Here is a 24,701-nt window from a genome sequence, read left to right on the forward strand (position 1 = left end):
ACTCAGGTCCTCTGTTAGAGTATTACATGCTCTTAACATGATCTCAAGCTCTGTAAGTTGTGTTTTGTGTGAGTTGTCCCTTAGATATGAAGTAGAAACATCTAGAACAAATGGGGCTATGATTCTGAGGTTCAGAGGACCAGTGTGAGCCTGGGATAAGGACTTCAAACTGGACATGATGGTATAGGACTATATGCTCCCAGCACGAGGGAGGTGGAGGCAGGAACAGAAGTTCAAGGTTATCTTCAGCTACATTATGTATGAGACCAGCCTAGACTACATGAGCCTCTTCCTCTTAATTAATTACTTAGTCAATTTAAACCCAGAACTGATTTCTAGGCCTACCAGGAAGTGGTGAGCCTTCAGGAAAAGACTGCTTAAGCTTTGTTGAGCATGGACAGGAGACCTACAACAAACCGATTTGGTTGATGGCAAGTTAGTTCAGAAGGCAGGGAATTAAAGGTGGTTTGTTTTGACTTAACTTTTATATTTAAAAGATTATTTTTAAAAAGATGTAGCCGGGCGTGGTGGCACACACCTTTAATCCCAGCACTCGGGAGGCAGAGGCAGGCGGATTTCTGAGTTCGAGGCCAGCCTGGTCTACAAAGTGAGTTCCAGGACAGCCAGGACTACACAGAGAAACCCTGTCTCAAAAACACCAAAAAAAAAAAAAAAAAGATGTAGTATTTTTATCTTATGTGTATGAGTGTTTTCTCTACCTTTGTATATATATGTGTACCACATTTGTGTATTGTATCCCCTGAAGATAGAATTATGGAGAATTGTGAGCTGCCATGTGGGTACTGAGGACCAAACCCAGGTCCTCTGCAAGAGATACAAGTACTCTTAACCCCTGGGCCTTCTCTCAAGCTTCGTTGTTGTTGTTGTTGTTTGTTTTAAGATTTATTTATTATATGTAAGTAGACTGTAGCTGTCTTCAGACATTCCAGAAGAGGGCATCAGATTTCGTTACAGATGGTTGTGAGCCACCATGTGGTTGCTGGGATTTGAACTCAGGACCTTTGGAAGAGCAGTCGGTGCTCTTAACAGCTGAGCCATTTCTCCAGCCTCCTGTTGTTGTTGTTGTTATTATTATTATTATGATGATGATGTTTTTGTTTCAAAACAGGGTTTCTCTGTGTAGTCCTTGCTGACCTGGAACTCACTTTATAGACTAAACTGGCCTCAAGTTACAGAGATCCGCCTGCCTCTGCTTCCCAAGTGCTAGGATTAAAGGCGTGTGCCACCACTAAGCTCCATATTATTATTATTATTATTTAAAGATTTATTTATTTATTTATTTATTTATTATATGTAAGTACACTGTAGCTGTCTTCAGACACTACTATCCGAAGAGGATGTCAGATCTCATTATAGATGGTTGTAAGCCACCATGTGGTTGCTGGGATTTGAACTCGACACCTTTGGAAGAGCAGTCAGTGTTCTTAACTGCTGAGCCATCTCTCCAGCCCTGTATTATTATTTTTGAGACAAGATTTTATTATAGAATTCTGGTAGACCTGGCAGAAATTTGCTTTGCTCTGTAAACCATGCTGGCCTCTAACTCAGAGGTTTATGTGTTTCTACCTTTTGTGTGCTGGGAGTAAAGGCATGGGCCAGCATACCCAGAGAGGTTCTACTTATTTAAATAGGTTTGTTTGTTGAAATAGGTTGTCAACACGTGGGTCAAGACTCCTTTGAAGCTGGGCGTGGTGGCGCACGCCTTTAATCCAGCACTCGGGAGGCAGAGGCAGAGTCGGATCTCTGTGAGTTCCAGGACAGCCAGGGCTACACAGAGAAACCCTGTCTCGAAAAAGCAAAAAAAAAAAAAAAAAAAGATTCCTTTGAGTCAAATGGCCTTTTCACAGGGGTTGCCTGAGACCATTGGAAAACACAGATATTTACATTATGATTCATAACAGTAACAAAATTACAGTTATGCAATAGAAATAAAAATAATTTTATGCATGGGATCACCACAGCATGGAGGAAGTGAGTGAAAGAGTCACAGCATCGGGAAGGTAGAGAACCACTGACTAGGGTCACTACCTAGCCTGGCTGACCTGGAACTTGCTCTGTAGACCAGGCTGGCCTCAGCTCACTGAGATCCAACCTGCCTCTGCCTCCCCAGTGCTAGGATTAAAGGCGTGCACCATTGTGCCCAGCTTTCATTTTTCCCTTTTTTTTTTTTTTTCTTTTTTTGGTTTTTCGAGACAGGGTTTCTCTGTCTTGGCTGTCCTGGAATTCACTTTGTAGACCAGGCTGGCCTTGAACTCAGAAATCCGCCTGCCTCTGCCTCCCGAGTGCTGGGATTAAAGGTGTGCGCCACCACGCCCGGCTGCCCAGCTTTAATTTTATTTTTTAATCTTTCAAGTTAAAATTTTCAGTTTTTAAGGGACTGGAGAGATGGCTCCATGGTTAGGAGCACCTGGGTCCAATTCTCATCACCCACATGGCAGCTCATAGCTGTCTGTAACCTCGGTTCCAGGAGATCTGACACCCTCATTTAGACATACATGCAGGCAAAACATCAATGCACATAAAATAAACATGTTTAAACATAAAATAAAACTTTTTTTCATTTTTTAGGAACATGGTGGCACACACCTTTGATCCCAGTAACTGAGAGGTAGATGAGGCATACCTCTGTGAGGTTGAGTCTAGCCTGAGCTACATAGCAAGTTGTAGACCAGCCAGGACTACATAGTGAGACCCAGTGTTAACTTTTTTTTAAGCCAGGTGGTGGTGGCACACACCTTTGATCCCAGCACTTGGGAGGCAGAGGCAGGTGGATCTCTGATTCTGGTTCAGCCTGGTCTACAGAGCTAGTTCCAGAACAGCCAGTGCTACATAAAGAAACCCTGTCTCGGGGAAAATGAAATTTCGTTTTTTAACGGGATTGTTGAGCCAAGCATCGTGGAGCTTAGCTGTAATCCCAGCACTCTGGGAGGCTAAAGCAGAAATAATGAAAGTTTGAGGCCACCCCTAGGCTATGGACTGAGACTGTGTCTCAGTTGGGGGAAAAAAATCTTCAATGTTCTACATCAAATTTTAGGGAAATAAGAAAAATGAACTTAACTTTTTTCTGATTAATTTTTTAACTCAGGTTGAGCAAACTAAATTCCTCTAGACACTCAGCCCTACTTACCATTTAATTACAATCCCTCAAACATTTAACTCCATTTATAATTTTCATATGTTTGATTTTCTTTTTGAGTACTTGGGATGTATAACCCTAACAAGCTCAATTTCCCCACGGATTCCTAGTTACCAGCAAATCTAATTAATTAAACTGAATTTAAATTTCTTGCAAACAATTCAATAGTTTTTAAAATTGATTGTGCATAGGGATGGAATTCATAAACACATTTTCATACATGCTTTTTGTGTACTTTGATCCCTTCCCTTTCCTATTCTTTCCAAACACACATATAATCTTGCTTCTGCTTTCACACTTTAGAAGCATATATAATTTTTGTGTATATGTATAAAATCTATGCCTTGCAGATGGAATATGATAATTGTCTTTCTGAGTCTGACTCACTTCCCTTAAAATGATGCTCTCAGTTGCATCCATCTCCCGTAAATGACATGATTTGTTCTTTATGGTTAGGTACAATTCCATTGTGTCTGCGTCCCATTTCCTTAATCCACTTGTCTGTTGATGGGCACCTAAGTTAATCCCATAGCAAGGCTGTTGTGACCAGCGGGGCAGTCCGTGTGTGTTCAGGTGTCTGTCCTGTGTTGATCATGTCCTTCAGATATTACCCAAGAGCAGTATGGCTGAGCATGTGCTAGCTGTATGTTAGTTTTGTGAGGAGCCGTTGTGCTGGCTTCTCCTGAGGCCGGGCTAATAAACAGCCCTGCAGCTGTGTATAGAGCAGGGTTTGTTTCCGGAGGCATCGCCCGGCATTTGCTGTTTCTGAGTGACGGCTGTCCTGACGGACGAGGTGGCACAGCGCAGTGTTCTCCCTGGTTTTGAGGAAGGAGCTCTTCTCTGTGTAGCTCTGGCTGTCTCAGAACACACTGTGTAGACCAGGCTTGACCTCACAGTGATCCATCTGCCTCTGCCTCTCCTCTGCCCCTCCTCTGCCTCTCTGCCGCTTCCTCAAATGCTGGGATTAAAAGCAAGCACCACCATACTCAGCTTACTATTTTTTTTTAAAGATTTTTTTTTTTTTTTTTTTTTTTTATGTGAGTACACTGTAGCTGTTTTCAGACACTCCAGAAGAGGGCATCAGATTTTTGTTACGGATGGTTGTGAGCCACCATGTGGTTGCTGGAATTTGAACTCAGGACCTTTGGAAGAGCAGTCGGTGCTCTTAACCGCTGAGCCATCTCACCAGCCCACTATTTTTTTTTTAGTTGAAATTTTTTTTCACATAATATATTGTTATTGTTGTTTTGTTTTCTGAGACAGGGTTTCTCTGTGTAACAGCCCTGGCTGGCTTGGACTCACAATGTTGACCAGGCTGGCCTTGAACCATATAGTATATTTTGATCATTTTAACCCTCTCCCAGTTCCTGCCAGGTCCTCCCCCACCTCTCTACCTACACAACTTTATCTTCTCTTTCTCTCTCCTCCTCCCTTCCCCCTTCATTTTTTCAAATTTTTAAAAGTTTAGAAAACTGACAGCAAATTAAAGGCTCTGGAGCTGGGGGTTAACTCAGTTGGATGAGTGCTTACTTAACACAAACAAGGCCTTGGCTTTGACCTCCAACATGGTATAACCTGGGAGTGAGTTCTATGCACTTAACCAATAATCTCAGCATTAGGAAAGTGGAGGCAGGAGGATCAGAAGTTCAAGGTCATCCAGTTTGAGCTACGTAAGACCTTAGCTTAACATGCCCTCACCCCACTCTGACCCTCAGGTGATATAAGAATATAGGGGTTTAGGGGGTGGACCTAAAGTAACGACTTTTAGCACCTTGGGTTATTCTAACACATAACCATAGTTGCTAATCTCTCACCCTAAAGCCATAAATCTAATATCAGTTACTAACACACATCTTATGAGTGTGTATAACTAGTGTTTGAGCCTTAGATTTTTGTTTTGTTTTGTTTTCCGAGGTGTGCTCTACCACTGTCCGACTAGCCCTGGCGCATGCCTTTAATCCCAGCACTCGGGAGGCAGAGGCAGGTGGATTTCTGAGTTTGAGGCCAGCCTGGTCTACAAAGTGAGTTCCAGGACAGCCAAAGCTATACGGAGAAACCCAGTCTCAAAAAACAAAAACAAAATCTTAAGTCAGAATTCCAGAGATCATCTGTCAGATATTTAGGCTATCAATTATTTTTAATGTTAAGAATGCTTTTAAATACCCGGTTACCCAGGTTTGTTGTGTTTTGAGACATGCTCTGGCTCTTTAGTCCAGGCTGGCCAGGAAGTTGAGACCCTCCTAGCTTAGCTTGCTGAGTGTTGTGGTTAGTGGGTTACACCGATTATTCCTAGGGCCAGGCTGAGCACAGCCACTCTGACTTACTCTTAATTGTTAAGCTCTTGGGATATGAAAAGAACTTGTTCAGTAAGAAAAATTTCTCCAACTCTATAAATTGTGCTACGTATCGGCTAAGAGCTGCTGCTCCTTCTGTGAGCTGAAATAACTAATGATCAGAATGTTCCCAGCAAGGCTGCCTTCAGGATGGAGTGTGAAGTTTATTCCTCAGGGTTCTGTTCTTACGGGGAATCGGGACTTAGGGTTCAAATGCAGATCTCTAGGTCATTTTCAGATCTGTTAAGTCAGAATTTCTGAGACCTGGACACAGGACACAGTTTTGACAGGAACTGTGTTGAACCCAGGGCCACTGTCCTAGCCAAGTGGTGTGTGAGTGTAGTGTTTGTGAGTATGATGTTTGTGGTGTGTGTGTGTGAGATATACATATGAACAAATGCCAAGGTCCATCTGTGGAGGCCAGAGGTAGGCTTTGTGGTATCTTCTCTCTACCTCTCTGTGGACTCTGATGATTGAACTCAGGTCATCAAGCGTCTGTGAAATCACCTTTACCCCGTGGGCTGCTTCACCAGCTCAAAACTTCATTTTCAACAAGGTTCTCATGTAGGAGCCATAGACATCTTGAGGAGGGCTGATTTTAGAAAGGTTGGTCAGGGCAGGGTGGCTGAGCAAAGAGGCCTTGTCTATCAGTGAGGAAGTAAGATCTGACTTAGCACCAGCGATGGCAGGATGGAGGTGGGACAGACATGGTCTGGAACCTTCTTTAGACTGTTTTCATCTCTCCTATTTGGATACTCCGGCCTCCTGAGACCTGTAACCATCTGATGAAAAACTGTCTGAGCTCGTGGTCCCTGGAGTTCAGAGTCAGGTGCAGCTAACCTTCACTTGAGTTGCTAGGCCAGGTGTGGGTATATCAGGGTTTGCCTTGACACTCACCTATGGGAACTGAAGGGAATGTTCCTTCTGTCCCTTCCAACAGCTACCCACGCTGATTTACCCAGATAAGCAAAGTTCTCAGAACCAGCCATAGCAGCCTCCTAAGTGAGGCAAGAGTATCCTTGTTTGACAGATCTGAACCCAGAGCCTCGCGTGTGCCAAGCAAATACTCTACTACTGAGCCACATCTCAGTTTCTACTTAAAAACATTAAAAATAGACGTGTGTGTTTTGTCTGCATGTATGTATATATGCATGTGTACCACATATGTGCTTGGTGCTGGTGGAGGTCAGAAGAGAACATTGGATTTCTTGGAACTGGAGATAGGGATTGTTGTGAGAGACCATGTGTGTGCTGGGAACAGAGCCCTGGCCCTCTGCAAGGGCAGTGAGTGCTCTAAACCTTTGAGCCATCTCTCCAGTCATTTCCTTTTTTAGACACAGGTTCACACTATGAGTCATGACTGGCCTAGAACTTGCAGTGTAGACCCATCTGGCCTCCAGCTCACAAAGGTTTGCCTCTCCCTCCTGTGTGCTGGGATTAAAGGCATGACCAGTCTGTACAGTCCCCACTTTTTGAAGGGAATATTTTTAGTTTTAAGGGCTTTCAAACAACCTACAGTAAATGTAAAGCTTCATATAAGAATAGCAAAATGCAAAGTGAGAAATAAAACATGCATTTCCTGAGCCAGGGATAATCACGGTAAAGATTCTATGTCAGTTCTAATCTCTGTATTTGTGGAGAGTCTTTTTTTTTTTTAATTAGGTATTTTCCTCATTTACATTTCCAATGCTATCCCAAAAGTCCCCCATACTCCCCCACTACTTGTTTTTTTAAAGATAATTTTATGTGCATTAGTGTTTTGGCTGCATCTATGTCTGTATGAGGGTGTCAGATCTTCTGGAACCAGAGTTGTAGACAGGTATAAGCTCCCATGTGGCTGGTGAGAATTGAACCCAGGTCTTCTAAAAGAGCAGCCAGTGCTCTTAACTGCTGAGCTATCATCTCTCCAACCTGGAGAAAAAAGTATTTTACCTTGAGAAATGCTATCTTGTTGTATGGGTGAGTTGACAAACCGTTTTTCATTTAACAATTGAGTGACCATTTGTCAAAGAATTCCCTTGAACTTTATTTGTATTTTCTGAGACAAGGTCTTGTGTGTCCCATGCTGGCCTTAAATTCATTATGTACCCTAGGCCAGCTTTGAACTCTGATCCTCTTGTCTCCACCTACTATGCTGGCATTTCAGGCATGAATCACCCACCACACCTAGCATTTGTTGTGTTTTTGTGAGATGGTCCTGCTGTTGCTCAGACTGGCCTTAAACTGCTGGGATCAAGTGGTCCTCTTACCTCAGTCACTGTCAAGTAGTTTAGTGACTGGTACCAGCCATTGAAGTGTGGCTCACACCCTGTTCACAATACTCCCAACAGTGGTCTCTCTATGGACCATTTAGGGACCAAAATGAGGGTAGAACTGTCACATCAGACTTTGTGCCTTGAGCTTCCACCCACCCAACATGGAACTCTGGGCAGCTTGCTTGGCACATAGCTAGCAGTGGGTCCCATCAGCTATTCTTGATGTTGCACAATTAGATTTCAGTATCAGGGGGCTGGTGAGATGGCTCAGTGGGTAAGAGCACCCGACTGCTCTTCCGAAGGTACGGAGTTCAAATCCCAGCAACCACATGGTGGCTCACAACCATCTGTAACAAGATCTGATGCCCTCTTCTGGAGTGTCTGAAGACAGCTACAGTGTACTTACATATAATAAATAAATCTTTAAAAAAAAAAAAAAAGATTTCAGTATCAGGGTCGGCTTCACTGAAGTCACAAAATGCTGGAGAAGACAGGTGTCGCCCACACCTTTATTCCAGCAGAGGTAAGCAGATCTCTGTGTGTTCCAGGCCACCCAGGGCTTCATAGTGAGATCCTGTCTCACAACAAACAAATATCCTCCTGCAACCAAAAGTGTTTAAGATTTCAGACTTTCAATCTGAAAATATGGGTTTGACTTTCTGAGCATCATGTAAGTTTTCGATCTTGAGCATTTTGGGTTTTCAGATTAAGTTGTTCAACCTGGGCCCTATGATTGTGTGGTCTTCTGTGTCTTGGAGGAATTCTGTTGGATACAGGTGCCCAGTGGGATCTTGGGACACACAGCTTGTTACTTTGTACAGTGTCCACTATGTCAGCCATCCCAGCACATACCCAGTGGGTCCAGGGACTGAGAGCAGAGACTGTGGTAAGGTATGAACCCCTGCTTGGGAGGAAGGAAATGTTCATCGCATGTGTGGCTGGTGAGAAAAATAAGTGGATAATGAATGGGGAAGTACGGCCCCTTAGGACTGTGCATGTGCTAGTGGGAGTGGCTTCCCATGAAGGAAGTCTTTGTATCTGTGGTTATCATAGATTGTTGTTTTGTTTTGTTGGTTTTTTTTCGAAACACAGTTTCTCTGTATAGCCCTGGCTGTCCTAGAACTCACTTTGTAGACCAGGCTGTCTTCGAACTCAGAAATCCACCTGCCTCTGCCTCCCGAGTGCTGGGATTAAAGGCATGAACCACCACTGGCCGGCACAGATTGTTAAATGCTCCATTTGTTTGGTTTGATTTTCACTTGTTTGGTTGGTTTTTAGTTTTTGGGGTTTGTTTGTTTGTTTGTTTGTTTGTTTGAGGCAGGCTTTCTCTACATAATCCTGACTGTCCTGGAATTCACTATAAAGTCCATACTAGCCTTGAATTCATAGAGATCCTCCTGCCTCTGCCTCTCCACTACTGGGATTAAAGGAGTGCACCATAATACCCAGCTGTTAAATGGTTTTTAAAATTCATTTACTCTACCGTATTAAGTATCTTTGCTGCATAATAAAATACCCCAGAAAACTTGGTGACTTAAGTCAATATTTTTTTGAGACAAGGTCTTATTCTATTCTAGCTGGTTGGAACTCACTATGCAGAAGAGGCTGGTTTCAAACTCCATAGATCACCTGCCTTTGCCTCCAGCATATGCTACCAGGCATAACTACAACACACTTTTATGACCTCGTGCTGCTGTGAGGGTCGGGAACTCAGGGATAGCTTAGCTGGATGGTTCCAGCTAAAGTGTCAGCCAGCGTGTAGTCACGTGAGGTCAGCCTGGGCTGGAGGATTGGCTGTCAGGAGGCACTTAGGAGTGGACAGGTGGGGTCTCAGGCCCTGACCACATGGGCTTCACTGTCAACACTGCTCAGGGTGTGTTACATAACTACCCTCAGACCAGGTGACTGATTAGAGAGCCAAGATAAAGGTGGAGTTATAACTTGTCCTGGGAAGTGGCCTGTCACTTCTTGGTCACATAGACAAGTTGGAAAAGACAGAAGGAAGAATTGCTGGGGTGTAGAATCTGGATGCTCCTTCCACAAGTGGGCACGGGGTACCACTGATGTGCCAAGCTCCCAGCATGTGACTGGTCCTCATAAGCATCCTGGAAATAGTGTCATTGACCCATTTCCTGGATGAATGCACAGCCCAAGGGCAGCACAGGTGGACTTCGGGCTTCACTGAGGGGTTACAAGTGCTTCTCAGTTGGTGCCCTTTTGATGCCGTACTGTGTGTTCCTAGCTTGGAGCAGGTCAGCATTTGGTATTTTAAGTACAATTTCTAACCACTGTAAAAACAAGCCACCTTAAGTTGGGAATAATTTGTGTTTAGGAAAGGCGAACCTTCAGGGTCAGTCAGAGTAGCCTGACTCTGTAGGTCCTTGCTCTCTCTGCTTCACTCTGTCATCTACCACCCTAGACTATTCCCTGAGGACATGGAGGCAGTGCCTGCTTAGATCCCGGCCCTGGCCCTGACCACTGAACTGGTCGGCTCCCAACAGCCTCAGCTTGCTGGGAATGAGATAATACACTTTATCCCAGGAGGCCTGCACAGGACTGAGGACTGGATGAGAAATTTGTGTGTGCAGTCCCGCACTGCAGTACCCAAAAGTGCTCCTATATACAGGCCCACCCACATTCCTAGGCACTTTGTTTGGAGTAGGGTCCTGAGCGGACAACTTTGGAGCATCCCCACAAACCAGTTCTGATCCCACCAATTCCTGACAGCAGGCATGGTCCTGGGACACTGCCAGGCTACACATGGGCATGTGGCAGGGCTATGCTTTACAATGGGGTGTCATAATGAAAGAATAGCAGCATATGCTGAGCTCAAACAGTCTTTCCAGCCGCTGGCCAAGGCCAAACTGTTGGCTTGTTTTAACCCCATGCCAGAGCCACCTCCACCCTCAAGATGCACACAGTGGGAGGAACCATACTGATGAAGTGCAAGTGTCTGCCCCACTACAGCCTCAGAGGGGCAGTGGGAGAGGGGGATGAGCTCTAGAGTTCCGCTCTGGGGTACTTTGGTCTTGAAGCCTTCAGCACAGCATGGAGGGCCCCAAGATGAGTCACAAGGCTCTCAATATTACTAGTTCAGAGCCTTCTGAGACATTGTTAATATCACAAGCAATACTTGTTGCCATTATTGTTAACTGCCAGGTGTGAGCAGGTCAGAAGTGCTGAGGAGCTGTCCCTCATGAGCAGAACAGACCCTCACTAAAGGTCCTCCTTAAAGGTCAAACGAGAATGGAATCCAGGGCTGGGGCTAAATAGCTCAGTTGTAGGACACCTGCCTGGTGTGCATGGGGCCCTGTGTTCAATCTTCCAAACACTTTGGATACTGAAAAGATGGCTGAGCCATTCAGAGCACTAACTGCTTTTCCAGAGGACCCAGCTTCAGTTCCTAGCACATGGCAGCTCAAAGCTATCTGTAACTCCAGTTCCAGGGGAATCTAACACCTTCTGGCCTCTGTGGGTCCTACATATGTGTAATATAATACATATATATATATATGCAGACAAAGCACTCAAACACATAAAAATAAACTAACAAAAAGGATTTTAAAGAATGAAAGCAAGATGCCAGCATTCCTGAATCAAATCTAAAGCTGTTTCCCTTCACCCACCCCTCTGTGTGTTTTCCTCTTCCTGTACCTATATGGGTAGAGGTTGGTCATTCTTCGAGCCTGGAGGACTGAAGCCAGGTACAGTGACACAGCCAGGACAGACTTAGGTGCTATGGGCAGTGCACAACAGAACAGGTCAGAGCTCTGCAGGAGTCGGCTCTCCTGTGGCAGTGGCTGGGTACAATGAGAGTCCTACCTGCTTGGCTTTTCCAACAGGGAAGGTAATGGCACCAGGCAAGTTGGAGGGAGGGCCTGGCTCTGCACCACTCACTATGCAGGCACTATGATCTTGGCGATTAGGAGCAAGGGTGGGTTAGACAGAGTTCTTTGCCCTTGAGCCTGTGTTCTGTGAAGGAACGTGGTCCACAAGAGAATAACCCTGCATGCAAAATGAGATATCAGCCTCCTCTACCATTGAATTTGACTGTAGTTTTCAAAAAGTAGCCTTGTGTGGTGGCACAGGTGCACTCCTTTAATCCTGGCACTCAGGAGGCAGAGGCAGGTAGATCTCTGAGTTTGAGGCTAACCTCATCTACAAAGTGAGTTCCAGGACAACCAGGATTACACAGATAAAGTGTGTCTCAAAACACAAAGTACTGAATATGTATATTTTTGACATTCCCTAAACAATTCAATAAAATGACTGTATCCATAACATTTATAATTACTGGATATTATAAATACTCTCAAAAGGATTTAAAATATACAAGAGGCTGTATGTGAGTTAGATTTAAATTCTGTGGAATTTTATATAACGGATGAACCAATTGAGGTGATATCCACGAGGGTCCTGGAATCCATCACTTGTGGATGCCGAAAGCCTTCAGCAGCTTAGCTGTGGGATCCTGGCTTTATAGCTAAGGACACACTCGGTACATGAAATAACTTTGCAGAGGTCATTAGCATTAGAATCTGCTATATGGTCCCAGAGAGTGTCTCACTATCTTAAGCATTGTTCCTTAGCCATGAATAGCCAGCCCTGGCATCTGGTCAAATTCTGGGGAGTCAGCAGATAGCGTGGTAGCCATGGACGTGGTCCCTGGGAGTGGGCTGGTGGTAGCACCTGTGTTCCTGGTGGGGAATGGGGCTGGATCATCCTGTGTTCTGGACAGGGCCTAGCTCACACTGCTGAAGAGGAGGATGAATCATTTTGGAGAAGGCCAGCTTAGTCAGCACCCCATGCTGCTGTCTGTTCCCGTCATAGACACTCCAGCTGTCCCCCTTCAGATAGCTCAGGGTCAAGGAGCTCATGGTGCAGCTTGTGCTCTGTCCAAGGACGCCTGGCTGTGGCATGAGTGTTTCTGTTTACAGTGTGGCAAGATGCTGTACCTGGCTAAGAGGTTCTGCGGGCTGCCCCTCATGTGCCCAAGCCCTTAGCGGGAGGCAGTTGGATCAGGAACCTAGAACTTCTTGTCTGGACAGGTCACCTTGCTAAAGGCCAGCTCCTGCCAATGCATGGCTTTGAGCATCCGCTGTGGGGACAAGACAGAGAAAGAAGTGAGAAGCACTGGCATCTACTGTCCCCCCCCCCCCCCCGACAGTGAAGGCTGTGGGCAAGTATAGCGTGGGAGTCTGCTCTGTCCGCTCTCTGTGCTGTGGACTCTATAGTAGCTGCCTGGTTCTCTCTTAGACTCACTTGCCTTATCTGGAATGTAAACTGGCTAACTCAGGGGTCACCTGAACACTGATGTCCAGTTTCAGCAGGCCTGTAATAATGACAATACTGACAGGCAGGGATTTATGACGGTTTATATGGATTTGGTGCTGTGTTTGGTGCAAACATGAATGCTCTGATGCTCACAGCTACCCATGGGCCACTCCTAATTTAACATCCCTGTTTGCACAGGAAACGGAGTCAGAAGGCAAATGACTGTTCAGACCAGAGCTAGGAAGCAGAAGGCCTGGATTTAAACTTAGACTTGAACTCTGGAGCCCAGCCCTTGCCCCAAATACTCTTCCTAGAAACTAGGATAGCAGGGTCTGGGGCCCAGTGCCATCCCAACAGTGACAGTTGAGTAAGTGGCACTGCTGTGGGTACCTTATCTCGCCAACAAATTTTAGACTACAGAGGCCCTTCAGAGATCACCTGGTTCGACCACCCTCCTGCCACTGAACAATGGGGCCCTAAGAGGGCAAGTGACAGCCCCAGCTTCACCTGACACAGCTGTACACTTCTCTGGGGTAGCCAGAGGAGGATACAGATGGTCAGCTTTGGCTCTTTGCTGAGGTTCATGAAGGAGGTCTGCTACCATGTATGTGTGTATGGGGGAGGGGCCACATAAACAGAGCCCAGCCCCACTGGGGCTTATTTGGTTTCTACTGTGGCTGAACAGGCAGGCAAAGAGGCACATGGCCTAGATTTCCTCCTTGGCTAATGTTTGCAATGGTATAAATAGAGGCTTCCCTACTCTGAACATGTTCTGTGACCAGGGCACATGGTGGTACCTCTTTAATCCTCAGTGTCTCATTCATAAGTAGGTTTTAATACATATGTGTTGGGTTTCAGAGGGGCCAGCGTGGTATGGGGTGGTATGGGGTGGGGTGAGTCAGCAGACCCAGCTCAGCTGCCTTCTCCTGGTGTGACCGTGACTGAGTGACTATCCCTTTGGGGCCTCAGTGGCCTTGTCCTGAGTCTCACGGCGTCCCTGGCAGGCCTTGCCAAGGGTGCATGCGTGTGAAGGATGCATGTAAAGCTCTTAGCTCAGGACCACAGCTCCGGTGGCCCGCCCTGAGCACGTGCTTCAGACGGAGCATGAGGGGTAGTTTCAGTTCATAATCATTTTATTTATGGTGCTAGCGATTGAACCCACTGCCACATGCACACTAGGCACGAGCTCTGCCACTGAGCTGCAGCCTAGCCTTAACATGCAGATGTGCATTCGCATGTTTCTCTCTACTGCTCCTGAAACAAGGCTCACTGTTCTTATCCACTGCCTCATAATCACGTGGTAAAAGATATGGGTCAAGAAGGGACAGTGACTCGCACAAGGTCACACAGCTGCTTTCTCAGTCCAGCTCAGTCTGTTGCAAAGCCACTGTTCCACTTCACGTCAGTCTCCCAGAGGGATACCTTCCCCCGCCCCTCCTTTTCCCATTACTCTCCGGAGCCAGCAGCTCCTTGGAGCTTCAAGCTTCGTGAATGGCTTGGTTAAGCACTCGGCCGTTAAGCGTTCATCTCTTACAATTTCAATCCAATTCCTATAAGTTTATTGGCAAGATGGGGTGTATTAGAGCTGCCAAATTTAATAGATCAAATCCTCGTGTCTGGGATGCAGTTTCTTGGAAGTAATGGGAGAAGAGAGGTTTTATACGTTTTCATTTGGAATGACTAGCTGTTCCTGATCCCATTACAGCCCCTGACTTAATGGCTGTCATCCCTGTCTGCTGCAGGAGCAACTTTCTCCATCAGCCCGCTTGGCTGCCTGAACCATCCAGGGCAATTGTTTGTCTCTCCTTCTCTCCCCAGTCCCTCCCTCCTGAGGTGTGTTCCCCCATCTGTTTGCTCTGTGGATTGGCTCCCAGAGTCAGCCTTGTTTGCCAGGTACTTGGCAGTCTAGGGCTTTGGCTACTTCTCCAGGCAGCCACCTTGTACCTCAAGGAAGTTGTTCCCATCTTCCTGGGGGCCTCAGGACCCTGCTCTGTCACGTGAGGTTGCTCTAGCCTCGCTCCGCCTTTGCCAGTCCCTCTGGGTGGCTCCCGGTGTGCTTGACTGTTAGAGGCAGAGAATCACTACCCACCTTGGGCTCCAGATTCCTGGCATGGGAATGGTGGCTGAGGGAACTGTTGCTGAGGGCCTTAAGACATTTCCATCTGATGCTGGCGGGGAGCCTCCTCCCCCAAGATTCAGTAGTCTCCTCAGGAAGCTGTCAGCACCTGCTGTGGAACTAGCTGGCTTCCCTGAGCACTGAGTGAGCTGTGGGAGAGAGGACACTTGGAAACAGAATTTTTAGGGGACCTGAATGTGCTTTCTGCTTGCCAGCTGTGTGATGTTAGGCAAACGGCTTCCTCCCTCTGAATCCCTCTTGTCCCAAAGAGAATGAGGTAACTCATTAATTTATTCTGCAAAGGCTTGATTGTCTACTCTATTCCAAGTACCATTCAGGTGCTGGGGCCCCTCAAAAACAGCAAACTCTACTTGTCTTTGTGGATTTATATTCTTGTTGGAGAAGAAAGACAGTAACATAACAAGTGATTTATTGCTCTAAAGGAGATAAGTGCTGTGAGGGAAAATAAAACGGAGTGGAAAACGGAGTGGCGAGAACTGAAGAGGCTCCCATGTACTCAGATACAGTGGTCATGGCAGATTACTAAGAAGGTGGCATTGGAGCAAAGATCAAAGGACGGAGTGCCCCCGGGGGACAGTATCTGAGGGACAGCATCCAGGCCCAAGGGCAGCAAGTACGAACACAAGAAGGCAGCCAAGTGTCTGGCATGTGAGAGGAGCAGAAAGAAGGCCTAAACGGGAGAGAACACAGGAGGTGGGCTTATGGTGATGGTCCTCCAGCATGCGCACTATGAGAATTACCTAGAAACTTAAAGGAATAAACCTCCAGACCTGGGCCTCATACGCTGCAGTTTAGCTGGGCTGGTCAGTGTTGGGGACTGCAGCAGAAGTGCAAGGTCCCTATGCCAGGAGGCCTGTTACTTCTAATGAGTGGTCGGCCCTGCAGGCCCTCCAGGAAGCAGGCCTGGCGTGCTGTGCTCAGTCGAGGGCCCTGTGCCCAGAGCTTTGGAGCATGAAGCTTTCTTCGATGGTCTGATCACATGTTTTGTGACTTTGCAGGGGCCCCAGCGTATAGTGGATGTGGCCATGGGGAAGCGGTACTTCTGTGACTACTGTGACCGCTCCTTCCAGGACAACCTCCACAACCGAAAGAAGCACCTGAATGGACTGCAGCACCTCAAGGCCAAGAAGGTGTGGTACGACATGTTCCGAGGTGTGTGCTCACGGGCGTGGAGGCCGGCTCCTGAGGCCTGCACCCCGGCCTTCCCTTTGTCACACAAGGATCACTTGAGGGACAGTCTGGGATGGACTGGTTTTCTTGCGTTTATTTTTATTTTATGTCTATAAGTGTTTGCTTTCATGTGTGCTTGGTGCCTGTGGAAGTCAGAGGTGTCAGGTGCTCTGCAGCTGCCGTGGATGGAGGAACCACCATAGAGGTGCTGTAAACTGAGCCCAGGTCCTCTGCAAGAGCAACAAATGTAACCACTGAGTCTTCTCTTCAGCTCTATCTTTTTTTTAATTATGCGTGGGCTGTGTGTGTGTGTGGTGATGCACATCTTTTATTTTAAGCACTTAGGAGGTGGAAGAGTTCAAGTTGAGGCTAGCCTGGTTTACATAGTGAGCTCCAAGCTAGCCAGGATTACATAGTGAGACCCTGTTGTTGTTTTAAAAAAAAAAAAACAAAAACAAAAACCAACAACAAATAGCCAGACAGTGATGGTGAACACCTTTAATCCCAGCACTTGGGAGGCAGAGGCAGGCAGATTTCTGAGTTCGAGGCCAGCCTGGTCTACAGAGTGAGTTCCAGGACAGCCAGGGGTACACAGAAAAAAACCTGTCTCAAAACAAACAAACAAACAAACAACAAAGCCAAAGGCTGAGGATGTAACTCAGGGATGGATTGTTTGCCCAGCACGCAGAAGACCTTATGTTTGATTTCCAGCACTGCAAGCCAGGAAGTCAAAGGAAGAATGGAGAGAGGAGTTGGCAAGGGTCCCTTCCCTAGTCACCTGAGGAAGGATTCTGGGTTCTGCCTACCATGGACTGCCTAAGAGATCCTGTGAGTCAGAAGAGCCCTCTCTGAGGAGTTCGTCTTTAGCCACTGGCTGAAATGTAGGGAGACTTCTGACAACTTCTGGGAGCAGGGGGAGAGGGAGCGGCCTGTAAGAGAAGCATGGGAAGCTGAAGCTGACTGGCAGTGACTGGATCTGTAGGGCGACCTTATGGAGAATGCTGCTGGCTACACTTGGATGTGGCTGTTCAGTGATGCGCACAGAGGCCGAGCAGTTCTTCTGCAGAAGGAAGGCGCTGCCCTCAAAGGCTTCTCCACCCTGAGTGACTTGATAATGAGCTGAGGTGGGAAGCTACCACTCAGGGCGGCCATAGGTGAGAACTGTCCTGAGCCAGCTGAAAGGCAGAGGAGAAGGGCACTGTGGCTGCATGGACCAGGAGGTCCTGGAATGAGGTGGGTAGTGCCTGTGCACTCGAGGTTCAGGGCTGGTGTGGGGCAGGACTCGGAGCTGGCAAGCTACAAACTGAGTCTTAGCAGCCAAGAAGGCAGGAAAGGGGAAGCCATTTCTTTTTCTGAGTGACTCGTAAGACAGTGGCTCTCAACCCTGACTGTGCATTTAGATTGTCTAGGGACCTTTACGTGAACATGCTGGTGAGGCTTACAAGCTTTGGAGGGGCTACTTGGGAACTAAGGCAAGAAGATCACCTGAGGCCAGCAGGTAAACGGAATCACTCCAGCACAAGGTGACCTGGAACCTGGAACTCACTATGTAGCCCAGGCTGGCCTTGACCCGCAGCAATTCTCCTGCCTCTGCCTCTTAGGTGTAGTATCATAGGCAAGAGTCACTAAGCCTGCCTGGCACATCCAGGAGTTTGAAGCCAGCCTGGTATACTGCAAGACTTCATCTCAATCAAAACAACACAGAGCCTCTGAGAACATCTCCTGATGCAGATTTCAGGGTGAGGGGTTGGGACCAGCCATGGTTGGTTGTTTTAAAGACAGAATTAGAGTTTCACTCTGTTGCCTGGCTATCCTGGAGCTTGCTCTGCAGACCAGCTAGGGCAACTTTAAATCTCTCAGATGCTCATCTATTTCAGGTAAGGAAAGCAAGGCTCAAAGACTTAACAGAGGGAGAGTGGCTCACCAGCATAGTCGTGGGGTCAGAGGCTGAGAGTGGAGGTCAGGTAGGAATTCTGGAACAGTGGGGCTCCTCAGAAACCTGGCGTCAGGCAAGGCCTCCTACCTCCCAGATCCAGCAAAGACTGATCTGGTATCACCTGGGCTAAGACCATCTTGGCATTGGTTCCTAGGCCCATGTCCTGGGTTCAGGGCTGAGCAGCAGAGGGCTTCATTCATATTCCTTACAGGAAGGTGAAAGGGCAGACACCATGAGCCCCCTCCTCAGGACTCCTCACATCAACAGCCACACTGTCCTTTGAGCAGCTCTGTGAAGAAGGCTGGTGGCCAGGAGCCCCCACTTAGAGATGATGACCACCCGGGGTCTCTGGCTGTTGGTGGCTGAGCAGGACATGAGGTCTTCCCACTTCCTCAGGAGGCTTCTCTTGAGTATCGTCCTCTCGCCTGATCACAGCAGCTCTGCAGACCCTGAGAGGCAGGCACTTGTGTGTGTCACCTAGAGCTGAGGCTTCACTTAGCATTGTTCTGTCCCTTCAGACAAATCCATGAGCCCTCCAGCAACTGGTGTGCAGTGGGCCATGGTTAGGACAGGCACAGGCCCTGAAGACCAGCTGCCTATCAGTTACTGACCATGTGAGCCTAACTTCATTGTATGTAAAACAGACATAACAATAGGGGAAGGAGCGCAGCAGTGCCATGGTGACTAGCACAGAACAGTGTATTAAGTAGGAATGATGTCTGTATATCCACGGAAGCATTGACCTCAGGCCTTTTGTCTCATGTTCAGTGATTCAGCCGTTGCTCAGTGAGTACCTAGCAGTGAGTACCTAGTAGTACTGAGCTCACAGCCAGCCTTTGAAGGTTCAGAGGTGGATAAAGCAGGGCTCTCTTCACACAGTGTTGTATGAGTTACTTAACATTTACTTGTGTGTTTGTGAGTGCGTGTGTGTGGACAACTTGTAAAAATCATTTTACTCTACCATGTGGGTTCGAGGTATGGAACTCAAGCCTTTAGACCAGGCAGCAAGCACCTGTGTCTGCTGAGCCATCTCAAGGGCTCTGTGCTCTTCTATGCAAGGTGCTTTAGGCTAAGTCCTTGGCTTGCTCTGGCTTCTCATTCTGCTGTCGTTTCCTTCCTGCCCTGCATCTCCTCTCTGTGGACTTGTTCATCCCACTGTCCTCCCACTTCAGGACAGTCCCTGAATCTCAGAACTCAAGTCAGACGGCAAACCCTCAGGAAGAGCCTGGTCGTCTGGTGACAGGTTCAACACTTACTGCCATGACACCGTGGACAGTAGTGCAGCTGTGGACCGGGAGGATGGCCAGGAGCTCACTTGATCTGCACTTAACTCCACAGCCTGGCACAGTGCCTTGGACAAGGGGAGGATGGCTAAGTGATGCTTCAGAGACAAAGGGCTAAAAGAGCAACCAAGCTTGTGCCCCAGGGGCAGCTGGGGGTTTGAAAAGGTGAAGCCTGAAGGACTGACAGACACTTCAGCTCACAAAGAGCATTGCCTGTCGAGGAGAGGAGCAAGGCTTCTCTGTAGGGCCTGGGCTGCTGCAGGGTCTCGGTTTGGAGTCCTTCAGAGGCACTGAGGAATTGTTAGTGATTACAATGACTCTCCCTCTTGGAGAAATTAAAACAGAACTGGAAAATGTACACATGTTGTATAACCTAGCACCCCGGAAGCTGAGGCAGGAGAGTAAAGAGTTTAAGGTAGCCAAAGCAACACAGTGAGTCCAAAGTCAGCCAGGGCTTCGAAGCGAGATCCTGTCTAAGAGGGAAAACATACGGGTGAGCCTAAGACTCACCGCTGACGATGCCGGCCTGTAACCCTGGCTCCCAAGGAGGCTGACTCGGGAGGATCAGTTCATGGCCATCTGGACTACAGAGAACCTGAAGGAATAGATTGCCCATGCATATTCCTAGCTGCCACATGCTTCTGCAGTGAGACACCAGCCAGAGGCTAGGTAGTGTGGGATTCTCCCACACTGATCCACTCGGGGTCCCTTATCTGGGATCCAGGCTCAGTCCTCCAACCAGCCTCAGTACTACTGGGCCCAGAAGGTTCCTGGAAGGTAGGCCCAGTGATAGATGGCTGGTTCTCCAGCCTGGTGACCTCAGACTGCATGGATTCCCTGATAGCAACTCCCATCCCCAAAGACTTCCTGCTCTGATACCACTGTTACTCACCCGGCCACCTGAGAGCTGTCACATTGAAAGAGCAGGGCTCTAGACTCACCCCACAGTGCCAAGTAGCTGCTGCTGCTCCCTGACCGCATGTCCTTGTGCAGCTCGTCCCTGCCTCAGGCTCAGCCCTACCTCTGCAGGATGGAGCTGTTAGCACTGCACCCACATAGCAGTCTGGTCAGGAGGGGACAACTGTGTCTGCTTGGGAGTGCTGGGAAGCCCTGTGGTTCTGAGGGACCCAGCAGGACTTGGCCTCTCAAGGGCTTCCCATCCATTGTCCCATTCAGTTTCCACAGCAGCTCTGGCAGCTGGGAACTTTGCTCCCTTTACATGCAAAGTCAGAGCCACAAAGAGCAGCTGCCTGTGGCCATGTGCACTTGGGGTTTGAGCTCAAGTCTCCTGGACTCTGAAGAACCCATGGCCTTCGGAAAGGTGTCCAGCCTACCTTTCCTCTTGTCCAGGGTGGATAGAAGGCCCTCCGAGGTCAGGCGTTTATTCAGATTTGTCTGTCTGTTTGTTTGTTTGTTTGTTTGTTTGTTTGTTTTGAAACAGGATCTTGCTGGGTGCATAACTTTAACCCCAGCACTCAGGAGGCAGAGACGGGAATCTCTGAGTTTGAGAACAGTTAGGGCTACACAGAGAAACCATGTCTTGAAAAACCAAAAACGAAAAATGAAATAAAAAAGAAGAGGAGGAGGAGGGAGAGGGGGAGGAGGAGGAGGAGGAGGAGGAGGAGGAGGAGGAGGAGGAGGAGGAAGAAGAAGAAGAAGAAGAAGAAGAAGAAGAAGAAGAAGAAGAAGAAGAAGAAGAAGAAGAAGAAGAAGAAGAAGAAGAAGAAGAAGAGGAGGAGGAGGAGAAGGAGGGAAGGAAGGAAGGAGAGGGAGAGGGAGGAGAGGGAGGAGAGGGAGAGGGAGGAGAGGGAGAGAGAAGATCTGGCTCTATGGCCTAAACTGACCTTGAACTCCTATTCTCAAACAGTCCTTTGTCAGTCACCCTTCCAAGTGTCAAGGACTATAGGTGTGCACCACCATGCCTGGCCTACTTACAGAGGTTTTTGGTTTTGGTTTTGGTTTTTTGGTTTTTCGAGAAAGGGTTTCTCTATGTAGCCCTGGCTGTCCTGGAACTCACTTTGTAGACCAGGCTGGCCTCCAACTCAGAAATCCGCCTGCCTCTGCCTCCCGAGTACTGGAATTAAAGGCGTGTGCCACCACGCCCGGCTGAGAAGCCCACAAATTTAAAACCGATAACTGTACAATGAGAATAAAGAGAGGAGAAATTAGAAACCAGAGTTAAATTAGCATCCAGAATGACTGCTGAGAAGCCCTATACAGGCTGTGCTGGTGTGGCTTTGAGTCTCCACCACTGATGCCAGGAGAAATGAAGAGTGGGGGTCACAGCCTCCCTCTTCAAGCCATACCTAGGCCCTGGCGGGATGCCATCCTGTGCATCAGGACTTTGAGAAAAGTTTTTCATGTTGAAATACTATGTGTCACTTAATAACAAGGACACATTGTTGTGTAGCTGTCACCAACTAGAGCAGTCATGACATCACTAAGTGATAGGTCACTGTTGTATGTGTGGCCTGCCATGGAGTAGGACATGTGTGTGCTCTGTGACTGCTCACCAGCTTGCAGGAAGTACACAGAGGTCCTGTGGTGCTAGATTTTTCAAATAAACTTCCCCATCTGAACCCATTGTGCAGACAACCTGCTGCTCAGAGCCTCTAGCCTCAAGCTGCTTCATGGTTTTAGCTGGTCCCGAGTGGGTGTAGGGAGTGGAGGTTACCTCGATTTGAACACCTCTGTCCATCTCCATCACTGTGGCCAACCCCAGCTTACACTCCTCCATGGATAGAGAGCTCTCTCCTTAGGGCTGTGTACCACTGATGTCACACCCCGAGGCTCTCCCTCCCAGGTGGAGCCATCTGAATCCAGCCTTTTCTTCCAGATGCAGCTGCCATCTTGCTGGATGAACAGAACAAGCGGCCCTGCAGGAAATTCCTGCTGACAGGTAAGCTCAACTCTGCTCCTGACAGAAAAGCGTCATCTTGTCTGGCCTACAGCACCCAGTCGTGTCTCCTCCAGTCCCTGCCTACTAAACTACTTGTAGTCTTGGTCAGTTGTAACATCTCTAGGAAGGTCTTCTCACCTAGAAAGACCCTCAGATGTTGAATAGGATTTTACTGGCTCACTTAGAATAAGAAGCCCTCAGAGACATAAGCCAGGGAAGACTACGGAGGTCATAGATCAGCTGGTTAAGTTCGCCAGGGAGCCTGATCTCTTGTGTTCTCTTTCCCAGCCAGCAGAACAGAGATAAGAACAGGTCTAGAATTACAAGTTCAGAGTCACAGCCACGTGTGCTAGGTGTTCCTTTGAAGGCCTAAACTCATAAGGAAATGAGTATAGGATTGGTGTGCTGGTGCTGGCCCATCTTCACTTGGGAGGTGTAGCCACAAGCATTAAGAATTCAAGCTCACCGGGCGTGGTGGCGCACGCCTTTAATCCCAGCACTTGGGAGGCAGAGGCAGGCGGATCTCAGAGTTTGAGGTCAACGTAGTCTACAGAGTGAGTTCCAGGACAGCCAGGGCTACACAGAGAAACCCTGTCTCAAAAAACAAAAACAAACAAACAAAAAAAACCTCCAAGCACATAAAAAAAAATTAAAGCCCAGTCAAGGGTATGTGGCAAGCCCTGTATTTAGAGAAAAGAATATATATTTCAAAAAAGAAATAAAAATATTAGTAAGCAAGGGAAGTAAAGACAGTGAAGGGTGGAAAGTCAGGCGATGGTGGCATAACTGGTCTCTGCTGTTTTAGAGGGCCTGTGAGCTCCTCTAAGGGATTGGCCTGAGCTCCTGGGCAGCCAAACAAAGGTAGAAACCACAAGGACCCACATCGTGTATTCAGGTGCTTACTGTGGGCAAGTCCAGACTCCCCTCAGGAGACAGTGCTGCCTGACCAGTGACCACCAGGCCTGCAGGCTTGGCCTTGGTATGTGTGCTGCTGCTGCTAGTTAGCCTAGCTGAGGACACCACTGGTCTGTAATTTCGAAAGACATACTTCAGATTCCTTGATTGATAACGGGGAAGTCATCCAAACATTGACTTCTCCTTGGCAAAGATGCCTCCAAGGTCTCCGAGGAGCAGTCCAGCTGCATGCACAAGCTAAGTGAGTTGGCAGAGCGCCAGACAGGGGCACAGCGTGTACGGCGACCTAGAGAGGAAGCGTGAGCCTCTCAGGACTCCACATGCAGCTCACTGAGCCCCACAGATACAAGCCCCATGCACGGACTGGTGATAAGCGTGGCCTGCTCATGCCTGTGTGGCTTCAGCCGGACTCTCACGGAGTCCTGATGCTTGATGGGCCAGACTGGCACCTCAGGCTCCTGAATGTGAGTAGAGCCACAGAGAGTCTGGATTTTTTTATTCCTGACTGGGGCTGCTACTCTAGACCCTAAACTCCTGCCCTAAAACTCTGAGACCTGTCTGTCAGAGTGCCCTCAGCTGCAGCAGAAACTTCCTCAGTGGAGAGTAACTGTCTTCCCATTGCAGGCCAGTGCGACTTTGGCTCCAACTGCAGGTTTTCCCACATGTCAGAACAAGATCTGCAGGAGCTGAGCGTCCAGGTGGAAGGTATGTAGAGGTGAAGCAGGATTGGCGGGTGGGGATGGGAGAGGCTGCCCTGTGCCACCCCACGCTCTCCCTTACTGGCATGTGCTGTGTAAATAAGCAAGGACTGCCCAGGCTGACGGGGAACCCCCAAACCTTCCAGTTGGGTCAGGAACAGGGCTGTGTCCCTCAGAAATGAAGCACAGTGGCTTCTTCCCAGGACCTTGAGGTATGCCCTCGGCTCCCCTTCTGCCCCTCACTAGTCTCTGTTGTCCTGGGATGCTTACCTCTCTCCCCTCCCCTCCCCTTCCCCTGCAGTCAGGAAACACTGAGTCCTTATTCAGCACCAGGCAAGTACCCTACAACTATGAGGACGAAGGCTGCCAAAGATACTTCCCTACTGGGCTTGGTGACACACACAAGTGATCTCAGACTTGAAAGGTGGAGGCAGGAGGATCTGGAGTTTAAAGTTGTCCTGCTGAACTTGAACTGCATAGCTAGTTCAAGCCTGAGACCTGAGACCTGCCTCCCATCCCCCCCCCCCCCCCCCCCAAAGAGAGCACTGCCTGTGCTGAGGCTCCGGGCAGCCTGGTTATTGTGACTTCCATGAGACTGGCACGGCTGCCTCTGGGTTCACTGCTCATTCCCAATTACAGACCCG

At 48.1% G+C, this 24,701-nt stretch overlaps 1 protein-coding gene across 4 annotated transcripts in view; it reads left to right on the plus strand.

Moving 5' to 3' along the window:
• Zmat5 (zinc finger, matrin type 5) overlaps positions 1–24,701 on the plus strand; it is a 33,014-nt gene that overhangs the window by 1,548 nt on the left and 6,765 nt on the right. For 3 of the 4 annotated variants that reach the window (NM_026015.3, NM_001356390.1, XM_006514787.2), the window contains exons 2-4: positions 16,155–16,308; positions 22,382–22,444; positions 23,984–24,064. In NM_026015.3, the coding sequence (NP_080291.1) occupies positions 16,182–16,308; positions 22,382–22,444; positions 23,984–24,064 (271 nt within the window). In that variant the 5' untranslated portion in view covers positions 16,155–16,181. The remainder of the gene's footprint in view (positions 1–16,154; positions 16,309–22,381; positions 22,445–23,983; positions 24,065–24,701) is intronic. The other variant, NM_001356391.1, reaches the window with a different exon arrangement.

This window comes from Mus musculus, chromosome 11 (genome assembly GCF_000001635.26).
Source record: "Mus musculus strain C57BL/6J chromosome 11, GRCm38.p6 C57BL/6J".
Taxonomy (NCBI): domain Eukaryota; kingdom Metazoa; phylum Chordata; class Mammalia; order Rodentia; family Muridae; genus Mus; species Mus musculus.